Raw genomic sequence first — 14,278 nt, 5'->3', positions numbered from 1 at the left:
ACAACCAGCACTTCACAAAACTCGTGTTTGAATCATGGTCTATAGTCAGTAGTAAATTCTTTAAATATGAAAACATAGACGACTTACAGGCTGTGAGTCAGAAGTGGGCGGGATTATGATAATGACCATCATGTCCACGTCAACAGGCCGAGGAAGTAAACTATTGCCTACAATCCTCGTGTTTGTTGTAGTCCAAGAAGAGATTTACGCTGGAGACGATAACTTGTGCGTCATTGTTTACTTTGGGGTTTGTACCTTTTGCATATCGTTAACATGTACTAATACACACTTACACATAAAAATAATTGTGAAATCGTGAATCATATATTAATGCTCTTTTAAGATCTGTAAGCTCAACCTGATGATCTGAATCCTGTTTGCCCATGAAGATGATTTAGATGAACATTATACATCAAACAGTCATTCACTCAAATACAGTATTTGTACTGTATACTGTTTGTAGCCCTCATGAACAGTGATTGTATTTATCAGATACTTATACAGACATAAATAAACATTACAGAAAATATTCATCATCAAACAAATCAAAAGATCAGCTCATGAGTTGCATTTCAATGTGTTTTAGTCTACAATCTATAGTCAGACTCAAACTCAAAAGAAATGTAAAAAATAATAAAATGTATAACATGTGTCAATTATGATTGATCTTTTTATTTGCAGGACTGGTTTAGATGACACTACTATCCGGGTGCACAGTGTGCACAGCTATCCTTCATACTCATAATTATTAATAAATTAATAAAATAAATATATTTATATATAATAAATTCTTACAAAGACAAATAAGACAAAGAGTTTATGAGTGATTTTATTGCTATTTTACACATTAATACACAGATCTAATGCTGCAATTGACATTTTTGTTTATTTTGACATTTCAACCCAGATAGCATGCAAACCATTGAAACAATGTTAAAAACAGTTGACTTGTCAATGTTAACTGCAATGAATCAATATCAGTTTTGCACCCTCCATTAATATTGAAAAAACATTGAAACTTCAACAAACCACCACCATCGCGACCAGTGCCTGCTTCAGTTGGGTCCCTGACCCCTATTATTCACTAAGTTAAATCTTTCTTTTCTTTTTTTGGTGTTTGTATGTGTATATGTAGAAACACATGTGCATTGGAAAAGAAAGATTTGTTTCAAAGTTAAGTTGAAACTGATTGCTTTTTGTGAAGATGTCAAGATTATATAAAATTAAGCTGCTTTACATGATTATGTTGATCCATTTCTGACATGTATAATTGTTTTGGTTTGTAAATACACTGTGACAAGATAAACAGAAAAATTGCTGACACATTCAGATATCATTACTCATCCTACAAATCTCAACAATGGTGACAATCATCAAACAAATTCATATAAAACGATCAACTGCAATGCATGCTGGGAGTTATAAATTAGTTTAGTACTACGATGATACCAAGCATGCATTGCAGAATGAAGCTTTCTTTTGTTGATGGTCACCATTGATGAGATTCATAGACCATTTCATGATGTCAGAGATAGATTCAGTAGTTTAACTTTTTAAATGTGTTTTTATAATCCTCAAAATAACAGACCTGACACTGTTTCCAACTAGTACTGTAATATCCATTTTTGCATAACTTTAACAGTATTTCATTAATATTATTTAGGTATATCTACATGAATTAAACTACTTGATAACATTAGATCTTTGTTTTCTTTGCAAAAGCAGATGTATTTTAAAACACTGCTTCAACAGCCAAAGAAAACTTAACAATAAAACACAAGAGTAAAGGCCCCAACTAAAGCAAACACCGATCACGACAACGGTGATCCGTTGAAGTTTCAACATCCTCCCAATACTAATGGAGGGTGCAAACGTGACACCGATTCAATGGTATCAACACCGACAAATCAACGATTTTTAACACCGTTTCAATGGTTGCATGCCACCTGGACAATTTACTTGCATTGAAAGCATTCAATTTTCAAAAACAAGCCTATAAAAATAAAAAATATATAAAAGGGAATCTGTTTAATTTTCTATCATAGCACATATTTGATCCGTGCCCCCTGTGGGTAAATCCATACATAAAAATTAAGAAATGGACTACTTGATACACCTCAACCATCATATTTGTACAAAGCTACGGTAAACTGAACATTGCAGTCGCTACTGCTTTTCAAAAGTATTGTGAGCATTTCTGATGGCGGTTTTAATTTGATCAGATTACAAAACGCAGCAACACCTTCAATGTGCCCATGACAATGTGTGATATGATAATGGTGCCAGCGCTGTTGCATCTGAATTTATAGAATTCAATAATAATGCATTGTGTCCAGAATGAAGCATGTGATTAAAACAGCAAAAATCTCAGAAAAGCAAATACCGGATCATATTTTTCCTATAAAACAAAGTAACAGATGAAAAGATGCCTTGTGATTTTGAGGTTGCTTGCAAAATCCGCTTGCTTAAAAGTCCAATGGGGCGCGTGCCCCTTCAGTTTGAATGATCAGGATGCCTTTGCTATGTATCATTTATAATCTTTGATGACACAGTTTGAGTGTTGAGCGCCAATTTAACCCAAACCCAGGACAGAGAGGTTTAGTGAATGTGGTGTGGACTCTGTGGATGAGTTTCATTGTGTCAGAGATGCTGAAGAAAGACAAACTTCCTGCACTGTGATCCACATAAACTCCTATTCTACTAGAACTGGACACTACTGGGAGATCTGTCTTTATCTTATTGTGCCAGAATGAGCATTTAGAGGGAGAGCAGAGCAGTTTCCAGGACTGATCATTATATCCAAATAAACACTCATCACCTGTTCCCTTCCTACTGATGCTCTTATAAGACACTGATATACTCACACCTTTACTACCAGTCAACTCAATCTCCCAGTAACTGCGTCCACACAAACTCTCTCTACACAACACCTGAGACCAAGAATCAAATCTGTCTGGATGATCATGATACGGCTGAAATGCGTCAGTTTCTGTAGCCGCTCTGTTCTCTTCAGACAGACAGATACGTTTATGTGCTGTGGTTGGATCCAGAGAGAACCATCTGAAATCTGAGAAAGATAACTTGTTTAATCAATATAATAAAATTTTTACGTATACAGCTAAATGTGTCTCCATGTGTATATGTATAAGACCAAACCTGCTAAAACCTCACAATCTGTTTAGATTTAGTCATTTGCAGGGTTTGACATTAACTTTTTTGCTTACCAGCCACAGTGACTATTGATTTTCCAAAGCTACTAGCCATTCTGCATTTTCACTGACCACAGTTTTGTTGTTGGGAAGAGACATTTATATGATTAAAGTTAACTTTGGCATGCTAAAATTACTTGATTTAGAGTCATTCTTCTTGATTTAGGTAGATTTAAAACCCTTTAAATGCAGACTGACCAACTAAATTAAGACTATACAGTGGCGGCTGGTGACTTCTTTTTCGAGGCCGGTGACTTCTTTTTTTTTTTGTATTTTTGACCTTGCCTGTTTCCCAATTTCTGATTTTGGATTGCGTTTTTGATATATCTACTTTTGGCTGTTTTTAATAAACTTAAAATATAATGGATTCAAGTAAGGGATCATCATTTCATATGATGTGTTTGTGTTGTTGTGTCTTACACTGTAGGAAGTCCGCTCTGATCTTGGGTTCATTGGGAATAATTTCAATGTATGAAACTAAAGAAAATAAAGTGACATTATTAGATTAATTCTCATGTAAAATCTTAATCATTTTAATCAGCTTTGTATTTCTTTTGTTATATTTTATGCTACTGTAGGACTTACAGTCTTAGTTATAGATGTCTCTTTACCTTTGCCAGATATCTTTTCAGTCTCTTCTTTGCAGAAATCCTCCATCTTTTTTTTAAGTTTAGTGACAGATTCTCTCACATCAAAAAAGCGAAAAGAACTGACAGTGATGTTCTCTGTAGTCCCAGGAGATGAAGAGACAGACGGAAAACTCTACATGAACACAATACAATGACAAAAACTTGAGTTTCTTCACACCATAAACTTACAATACAACACACCAAAAATTACAATCTGATTTGTGTTCATTTAATTAATTTTACTGAGCCCTTCAGACGTGATCTTTTCTCTTTTAGCCTTTGTTGTTTACACAAATCTTAAATGTTACATACATGAACAGTGCATCTTTCTTTAAAAAACATTTATTCAGAATATATTTTTATTTGAGCACAAACAATGAGAGGAGGCAGAACGTAACTTGCGTTCCCTTAGGAAACGAAAACATCATGTTGATGAAAGACAAATTGGGCACTCGCTAGAGAGACCAATCTGCTTCGAGTGTAACTAAAAAGTTCAGGGGGAAAAGATGATGGCAATAGGAAGTTTCGGGAGAAGCAAACAGGTCCTACCTCCAAATGCCCCCAGAACACTGCTCACGAGAGCTTGTCGACTGCATGAAGGAGTGCACCCTGCTCTGAGGGCCACCTTGCCTGAAGAAAGGAAGGGTCTGATCACGGAGTAAAGGTCGACAGGTCGGTGTGAAGTGCGAAGACAGGGACAGAACAAAGAACAGGACTTTGTACTGATAAGTTCTCCCATCCAAAAAAAATAATATTTTTCGGGGGAGAATCGAGACATGGATGTACGCATCCTTCAGGTTAATAGCTGCAAACCAATCTTGGGGACGAATTGGAGATGTTTCTGCAACAGCATTTTGAACAGTTGTGAAGTGCTCGGTTTAAAAAACCCTGATCCAAGATTAGATGTAACCCACTGTCTTTCTTAAGTACAATGAAGTAGAGGCTGTAAAACCCTGATCTCATATCAGCTGAAGGGACCTGCTCTATTGCATCCTTCGCCAGTAGAACTGTGATTGCCAGTCAGACTGGATGAGTACTAACAGGCCCTTGAGGGGATTGTGGGTGATTTCAGCGCGCGAAGGATACAGATATGCATCCTTTCCTGTATATGGGATATTTCTCAAACCAAGGACTCAGTCCTTGGCTGAAATTCAGAGGATCCTTGACATTGGAACAGTCCTTCGATTGACGTCGATGACGTAGCATCCTCGAAATTCTGGCTTCCGAGGATCCTTCCTTGACATTGAGAAATGGCTAGTTTATCCCACCAGGTGGCAGCTACGTCCAGACACAATTGCATCATGACCAACAGCTCCACTGTGGGGCCCCCTATGTACCTCTTGGCTGCCCCACCATCAACAGTGGAGAGGGAAGAGTAGGTACCAGTGCAGTTTATGGCAGTAAAAGGTGCCGTCCACAACCTAGTAAGCTCCTAATGCACCTCTTACAGGAAAGTCACTCCTGGGCAAACATAGCCATCATCTCTGGATTCCCCTCAGAGGGAGGTAACACATCTAGGTCATCCCTAGAGGGGGTAGGCTCACCCTCAGACACAGCCATAGACATCTGATTGTCTGCAGGAGAGCTGAAGGAAAGAGATCTACAGGGATACCACTCTTATCCTTCGGCTACTGGCTGTGGATTAGAAGAGGGAGGGGCCCCAAAATGTTGTATCCTTGTAGAAGAAGCCCTCACTGTAATCCTCAAGTCGCCCTGCCCGCTGCCCATTACAATGTGCTTGTGAGAGGGAACAAAAGTTCAAGGCAGCAAGACAGTACCTCCGCTGCTTTTCAGGTATTATTGGATCCTTGACCGCAGTGGGAACACGACTCATCCACGAGCGCTGCCTCAGCATGCTTAATGTCATTTTTTTAAAAGACACGGAAACAAATGTGCAAGCTCTTTTAGAGAATTAGCTTTTAGATGTTGAAACAAAGGGGAAACAGAAACCGCACCACGCCTTCTCGCCAACACCAAGAGAAAACCATCGTCACACTTTTAGTCTGAGGGCAGTGAACAAATACCCCACTATTGAAGTGACCGACTGACAGGTAACATCACCTTCAAAATCTTACCAATGCTTTTTTTCACAACTTACATGCCAAGTACAAAAAAATTTCTTTTTACAGAAGAAAAGAAATGAATCTGTTGTTGCACTTTCCGTCAAAAACACTCACAGTATCTCTTTAAAGTCAATATGTATTTATTATAATGTATGTTGTACTGTACGGAGTTGAATTACCTGAAGGAAACTGATGTGGTCTTTATTTTTTGAAAGTTTCTTCATCTCCTCATTTCTCCTCTTCAGATCATCAATCTCCTGCTGCAGTTTCTTCAAAGGTTCTTCAGCTCGTCTAACTGCAGTCTTTTCCCGATCTCTGATCAGCTGTGTCACCTCAGAGCGTCTTCTCTCAATGGATCGGATCAGTTCAGTAAAGATCCTTTCACTGTCCTCCACTGCTGTCTGTGCAGAGATCTGTTAAAACACACAGAGAAAAACATTAAAATCAGACTGAAACTGAATCTGAAACACTTCTATTTATGTTTCTCTATTGATCAAAACTCAAAACCTTGTGAATCTTCACAGCCTCTCTTAAATTCTGAAGCTCCTTCTCTTTCTCCTTGATTCTCTGCTGGAATTTTCTCTGGTTGACCTCCAGTAGTTTCTGTTCAACAGATAAATAAACAGAAACTTAACTGGTCAGTTTAGGTTGAAGGAGATTCATTTACCAGTGAAAAATCTTTAAACATTTGTACACAAAACTCTCCAAGTTCCTGCGAAATTCGCGCTCGCTCTCTAACCCCCTGCGAGGTGTGTGCTTAGGGTGGCCATTCAGGCCAGTTCCGCCAGACATGTCCCGAACATTATTTCGGGTGCGTTCTCCGGAAGTACGTTGGTCGACCACATACATCATCAAGGTTTAATATTTCGGGTTCAATTTCAGAAAAGCAACCGTTACATTTCAATGTAATAATGAAACTACAATGATTGTATGTCTTCAAATATATAAATCTTAATTTTCTAATGTATTTTAACTGAAATGTGAGAACCTCGATGACGTACGGGACGTGTCCGGCGGAACTGGCACAAATGGCCACCCTATGTGTGGGTAACATTAGGTCATGTGGTGGCATTCGCACCTCGATTGACAGACGCGTAGATTTTAAGAGGTCCGTCATTCATTCATATCATATTATTTCACATGTCAACCGGAGCTGATTGCACGGCAAGTTAGAACAGCTGCCAGGCAAAGATGGTCAGTCTGCCCTGCACACACCTTGTACTACTGATGTTCGCTCTGCTCAGCTCCCCTGCGAATTGAAAAACGCGCTGAATCCATGCTGACTAAGATTAGGGGAGGAGCCGAAATTTGACGCAGCATGCCGCCTTTTCTAAAGAGTTTTTATAGGGGACTGAAGTGATCACAAATTAATTAATCAAAATTTTTTTAGGGGGCTGGGCACTAGAAAGAGCCTAGTGAGTAGGCTGAAGTTAGCAAAATCAGATACCCTGCCTTTAAGGCTTAAAATATCAAAAGGGTTATATTAGTAAAAGTCTGTAGACTACTACACTTAAATACCCTAATCAAGTGCCTTATTTAACTATAATAAGTGAGATTTAATGAAAAAGAAACATGTTTTTTTGCGGTAAAAGTGTAGTCACCATGTTTTTTTTGGTGTATTGATTACTATCCATGGTTTTACTACAGTAACTATGGCTGTTTCTCAATATGCGTTCTTCAGCGATCTTGCTTCCTCGTGTCCTCGCTCTACGTCATCATTAACGGTCGAAGTTCATTCCAATTCTCAAGAACGCAAGGACAGAGGACGCATGAAAATACCCGGATGTGTTCTTGATATCGAGGATGCATCGAGTGCAGACTTGCTGAAATCGCTTTACGCCCCAGAAGTCATTGCGGCAAAACTTCCGAGTTCGTTCTTCCAAGGTCGCCTGGCAAGACCGATCTCCACGAGGACGCAAGACCGTTCTTTGCGTTCTTGGAATTGAGAAACAGCCTATAACTATGGTTTTTGAACTCCATGGTTGTCAAAACCAAGTTCATTTCGTAGTAACCATGGTTTTACTACAGTAACCATGTTTTTTTTTGTTCTAACTGTAGTAAAACCATGGTTAATTTTCGTTAAATATTAAACAATAAATATTCTAAATGCAGCCCTAGATAAAGGATTAAAGAGTGGCTTATGTTAGTTAATAATCATATCAGTGTTTTACATAGTAGTAGACAAACATAATTACATAAGTATGTTGCATAATAATTTAGCATATTTACAAAACTTTATTATCTCATGATTTCTATACATTTCATATATTTAGTATTTTTTCATACCTGTTTCACAGTTCTCTCTGTTGCAGCTGATACAATGTCATGATTTGTATGTTCATTCATTGTACAAAGCAAACAAATACTTTGTTGATCAGTGCGACAGAAAACAAGGAGTATATTATGTTTTGGGCAAAACATCTCCTGAAGTCTTCTAGGGACATCAATCACTCGGTGTCGTCTTCCTGATTGAAGTTCTTCATGATGTTCAAAGTGAGTTTGACAGTAAGAGTTCCGACACACCTGGCAGGTTTTGATAGCTTTATATTTTCTCCCAGTACAAATGTCACACTGCACATCTTCAGGTCCAGCATAACTAAGATCAGATTGATCAGTCTCAAGACTTGTCTTTTTCAGTTTCTCCACCAGTTCAGCCAGTGTGGTGTTTTTATTTAAAGCAGGTCTTGTAGTGAAGGTCTGTCTGCACTGTGGGCAGCTATAAACTCCTCCCTGATTATCCTGATTCCAGTAGTTTGTAATGCAGCTCATACAATAACTGTGTCCACATGGAATGGTCACTGGATCCTTCAGTAGATCAAGGCAGATTGAACAGCTGAACTGATCCTGAAACCATGAAATGCTCGCTTCTGCCATTTTACTGCGTGTTCAAGAAAAGTGACGCATTCACTTTTAAGTAGTTTCAGTTTCTCTTTGTAACTTCAAACTTCAAAACATAGGCAAAGTACTTTAGTGCTCGTTCATGAACTTAATGTCCTCTAGGTGCCAGTGTTACAAACTAAAAATGACATCTTATATTTTATTTTAATAACTTCACTGAAGCAGCACAATCATTCGTTACTAATTCTAAAGTGACGTTTTAAAATTAAATAACGGAGACTTGTTTGTGGCTGTTATACTGGGCTTTGAATCTGAGGAAAAAGTTCACCACAAAATAAAACTCCTTCTGAGTTTCTGTTTTATCTTCGCACTTTTCCCGTCGAACTGATGTATAAACGCAATATCACTCACCTGACATTGTTATAATAGTGATGAGGAATAACTGCAATAGCGTATTAGATAAATATGTGTTGTGATGGAGCGTCAGACATGTTGTTGTTGGGATGAAAGCACACATATGCAGCGGTAACTTAATTCCATGATCTCTCTGTAAAAGCAGATTGAGGAGACATTTTATTTTAGTCTTGAACTCAATTATTACAATGCTCCGAGTGCATGCAGCCGCAGTTTTTGAATGTCCACATTCATGAGGCGCATCCAAGCGTCACAGAGTTTCTGCGTGCTTCTCAAAATTAGTGATTCAACACACAAGCAAGAGGGCAAAATCTTGGTTCCAGACAAAAAGGATAGAGGTGAATGATGAGCATCCACAGGACGTCGTTGTTGCCTTACAGCCCCTATGCAGTTGATGGTAAGCTGAGTCCCAGACCCTCTCACTCTCCTGGAACCAATGATGCACTGAGGGGACTTCCAAAAGTTCCTTAGTCCAGGGAAACAGAGGTGGTTGGTACACACTGAGCACACACTGAAACAGAGTGAGACCAGTGGTTTGCTGATGGGAGTTTTGTGCGTACTCGGCCCCGGGAAGATATTGGCTCCAGGAGTTTTGGTGGCTATGGCAGAAGGTTCAGAGGAATCTGCTCTTTTTCTTTATCTTCCTGTCTGTTTGCCCATTCATTTGAGGTTAATAGCCAGAGGAGGGACTAACAATAACATATAAGACCTTCATCAAGGATTTCCAAACTTTGGATATGAACTAGGGACCACGGCCAGACACAATATCTTCAGAGATACCTAAGTATCTGAAAACATGTTGGAAAAGGAGTTCAGCACTTTGCATGGCAGGGGGTAAGCCCTTAAGTGGTATTAACCAAATTGACTTGATGTCATGATTGATGATGATGAAGATACGTGTATTTCCTTGAGATGATGGAAAATCTGTAGCAAAATCCACTCCTAAATGTGCCCAGGGATGATTTGGGATAGGAAATTAATGGAGTTTGCCAGAGGGAAGTCTACAGGTAGTTTTGAGATGGCACAATCCTTGCATCCACTTACAAACCTTCTGATGTCCTGCCATGTTGGGCCACTAGAAGCAATGTTTTAGCAGTAAGAGGGTTTGGTTTGCGCCGGGGTGACCACTGCCAGTAGAAGTATGTGCTTGGTGATAAACGGTGTGCAATGGTTAAGTGGTACATACTTGTGAATAGGTGGAAAGCCCAGTGGAACATTCAAACATCCTCACTCCATTCGATAGGACTAAGAATAGGGTCTTAGGGAGGATACTTTCAGGAGTATTAGTTTCTTCTTCTGAGGCATACAACCTGGAGAGAGCATCGGCTTTGCAATTTTTATTACCTGGACAATAAGTGATGGTGAAGTGGAATCTTGTTAAGAATAGAGCCAAGCTTGCTTGTCAGAGGTTGAGTCGTTTCGCTTCACGTATTCACATATTCACTTCAAGTATTGCAAATTTTTGTGTTCTGTAAATACTGTGAAGGGATGCCTCGCACCTTCTAGCCAATGTCTCCATTCCTCTAGGGCTAGTTTAATGGTTAGTGGTTTCTGATCTCATAGTTGACATCCGTCAGGCTGAATTTATGGGGATAGAAGGCACATGGATGTAGAGGAGGTGGATTTCCCTGCTGCTGTGAAAGGATGGCTCCAACACCTGTCGATGAAGCATCCACTTCAACAGTAAAATGTTTTGTGGGATCTGTATGGACAAGTTTGGGAGCAGAAGTGAAAGCAAATTTGAGGGTTTGAAATGCTTAGTTGGCTTCAGGGGTCCAAGTAAGAGTTTTAGGATGTAATAGTTTCCACCTTCCTCTTGTCCATACTCACTCCATCCTGGTAGACGTTGTATCCGATAAATTGTATGGTGGATTGATGAATCTCACATTTTTCTGTCTTCAGGTACATCTGGTGTTGGCGTAAACGTTGGAGGACTTCTTTAACATAGAGATGGTGTTCTTAGAATAGATGTCATCAAAGTCTTCAATACATACTGGTTGACGAGGTATCTGAAGATGGAATGCATAAAATCTTGGAAGATGTTGGGGGCATTGACTAATCCATATGGCATGACCAAATATTTAAAATGGCCAGTAACGGTCTTCCATTTATCTCAGCTTCGGATTCGAATGAGATTATAAGCATTTCTAAGGTCAAGGTTATAGAAAAGGCGTGGGATGGTGATGAAGGCAGGGAAACAGGCAGGAAAACAGGGATTGCTCCTTCTCCTTACTTCACCAGTGTCCCAAGAGAGCTCCGGATGATGTGAAATTAACCAAGGTCGCCCTAGTATTACATCTGCTGTTGAGTTCTCCAGAACCAGGAACTTGCTGTTTTCTTGGTGAAGCACACCCACTGTCAGAATGATGTTGGTAGTGCAGTAACAATGGAGGTATGGTTAAGAGGCTTTCCAGCTACCACCTGAACTTACGGATTTGGAGTTTGAGCAGAGTTTTGAGGTTAAGTTGCTGGCTAAATCATAGTTGAGGAGGGTTATGACTGTAAAGGAGGAATCAGACAGATGAAACTTTCCCTTTGTGAATAATGGAGAGTAATTGTGAGATTTGGGTTGAACCTTACTCACCAAGGCTTGTGGAGGACGGATTGGACACTCACTAATATTGTCCGGCAGAGGCACAATACAGGCACAGCCCAGGGGTCAGCTGCCATTGACATTCTGACAGGGGGATGCGGGTGGTGTTCAGCTGCATGGCCTCTGGTTTGGGAGACAATGGTTCTGGCTGGTGGAGGAAAGATGATGTGGGGGTCCTTTAATATCTTCATCGCAAGAATGCATACGGTTTTCTGTTCGGATGGCAAGTTGAATTAATCTTTCCAATCTTTTGGGTTGTGAGAAGGGCAAGTTAGTTCCAGCCACTAGCAGCCGCTAGCCTTCTAAACTTCAAAGAGTAATCTGCAGACAGTTTTCCCTGTTTGAGATGATAAAGATTATCACAGACAGTAGAATCACTGGGGGGAACACCGAAAACCTTTTGGAAAAGTCCATAAAATCCGAGATGCTCTGCATGAAAGAACCATGCTGTTGCCAGATGGATTCGGCACACCGCAATGCCTTCCCTATAAGTAGCGATACGATGAAAGCAATCTTTCCTCGATATGTGGAGAGAAGAATAGGATACATTTTGAAGATAAGAAAACATTGTAGCAGAAAACCTTTACATTCCTCTGCCAGACAGAATTGGGCATCAGGTTTGCCATGGGAACAGCGACTACAGTAGCCTGGAATGGTGATGTGACTGGTGTAGTGGTAATGCGGAGAAGATCTTCACAGAGAGTGTCAACCAGTTCCTAAAAGGAATTGGAGGGTGAAGTGCTTATTTTGCTGTTATGGCTTGGTCTTTTGTTATGATACCACAGACAGATGTATAAAAGTAAGTGTTTATTAAAACATAAGCAGATATCAACAGATGAAATGGTTGTGGCAGATGAGATGAACGATGTAAACATGAACTCCACACATACACAATGACAGTCACAGATAACAGTTGAATTACTTTCCTTATCTTGCAAGTGAACAGATGATGTCGCCAACAAAGGCAATTGGAGGATGACAGGACAACCCAAATCTTCTGATGGGCAAGTAGAATCAGGTAAGAAAGCATGATACACACGGGAGTGTGGTACGGGTAAATGAGACCAGACAGTGACTGTGAGGGAGAGTGTAGCTTTTATAGCGTGCGCTGGCTAATGAGAGACAGGTGACGATGATTAAAACTCTGGTGATTGTGCTTGTTGAGGAAACTGAGGCTACGTTTACATGTACATGGTTATTTTGAAAAACGGAGACATTTACCTTCATTTGCGCCCTTCGTTTACACGTAAACGTAGATTTCGCCTCTGAAACCGATTCTTTCTAAAAACTCTGGCCAAAGTGGATATTTTGAAAACCTTTGTTTGCACGCTTGCATGTATACTGAGACAAACAGATGTTTAGGCGGCCAATGTCAAAAGTGCGACCTATGTTTACATGTGACTGCTACTCTGAACGCTACCATGATCACATTTATGTTCGTGCAAACTCGTTTCGTGTGTTTGTATTTGCAAATACAGCTGCTCCAGTACGTCGAGGAGCATAGATGAGTGCTCGGAGGTCAGCAATTTTACACGTGTTCGACTTCATGCGGCGCTGCAAGTACCGACAGGCGGATGATGTCAACGTACCGCGAGAGGGAGTTGAGAAATCACACGTAGAGGTCTAATTTCTAATTGCTCTCGTGATACTTTGACGTCATCGAACACCTACTGCAACAACTCCTTCCTCCAACACGAAGAACCAGTCCGCGTCACCACCAGCGCCGCCGGTGATTGGCCTACGTGGGCTTGAGCTTCTCTTGACGGCATATATGCACGGGTGCGTGTAAATGAACACTTTTCTGAAAACTGACATGTGTGCACGATATTATTTTTGAAACCAGAGAGGTTTAAATGTCCGTATATGAAAATAGCCGCCCACATGTAAACGTCACATGAGAAAACTGATTGCCCTAACAAAATATTTCAACTTAATCATTAAGCATATTTAAATACTGGTGACTCAAAACCATTACTTTAGGTGGGTTAACTTAAGTCGATATTTATTTAATTTAATTATGTAATAGGGTCTCCCTTAGTTCATTTAATTGAGTGATCATGTAGCCTGTAATTGATCAGTTTGTGTTCATATAATGTACTATATGATATAATTTCTTCATCCTATCATTGTGTTTAAGTGTGTTTTATTTTATCTCATGTGTATATACCGTATATTGCAGTGTTTTTCCTTGCTCCTGGTCTGTTATTAAAGTCATGTGCTGATATGCATGTCCTCATCAAGCCATGTTTATTCATCAGTTCATTCTTTTATGTTTGGATGACCTTTTTGTTGAATTTATTAAACTCATTTTGCTGAGCCTAGTTTTAGCCTTTACACAGTTTAGTTTGGTTTGTGATAAGATCTTCCTCTGGGATGATTTTACATCATATTGAATGTGTTCTGGGTTCCTGCTGCTTTTTCTTCATTACTGGGACTAGGGAATTGTTGTATTGTTGTCCACAAAACTCATTTCAAACATTTACACACATGCTGCATATAATCAAAAAGTTTTTGAAGGTCATAGAGAAACAT

At 39.7% G+C, this 14,278-nt stretch overlaps 1 protein-coding gene across 2 annotated transcripts; it reads right to left on the bottom strand.

The window, feature by feature from the left end:
* Nucleotides 1-1,866: 1,866 nt before the first annotated feature.
* Nucleotides 1,867-9,107, bottom strand: LOC129428064 (tripartite motif-containing protein 16-like). Of its 2 annotated transcripts, none has more exons than XM_055184954.2 (6): nt 8,188-9,104; nt 6,409-6,504; nt 6,081-6,314; nt 3,821-3,971; nt 3,630-3,686; nt 1,867-3,067 (listed from the first exon to the last, which is right to left on the bottom strand). In XM_055184954.2, exons 1-6 carry the CDS (start codon nt 8,773-8,775, stop codon nt 2,532-2,534), a joined length of 1,662 nt encoding a protein of 553 aa, XP_055040929.2. In that variant the 5' UTR covers nt 8,776-9,104; the 3' UTR covers nt 1,867-2,531. The 2 variants fall into 2 exon arrangements, with proteins under 2 accessions (XP_055040929.2, XP_055040930.2); XM_055184955.2 differs by having other exon boundaries at nt 2,729-3,067; nt 3,795-3,971; nt 8,188-9,107.
* Between the last annotated feature and the right edge of the window lie 5,171 nt (nt 9,108-14,278).

The sequence above is a fragment of the Misgurnus anguillicaudatus genome, chromosome 14 (assembly GCF_027580225.2).
Source record: "Misgurnus anguillicaudatus chromosome 14, ASM2758022v2, whole genome shotgun sequence".
Classification (NCBI taxonomy): Eukaryota; Metazoa; Chordata; class Actinopteri; order Cypriniformes; family Cobitidae; genus Misgurnus; species Misgurnus anguillicaudatus.
Note: the sequence above shows the minus strand (reverse complement) of the source record. Positions and strands in the feature narration are given on the sequence as shown.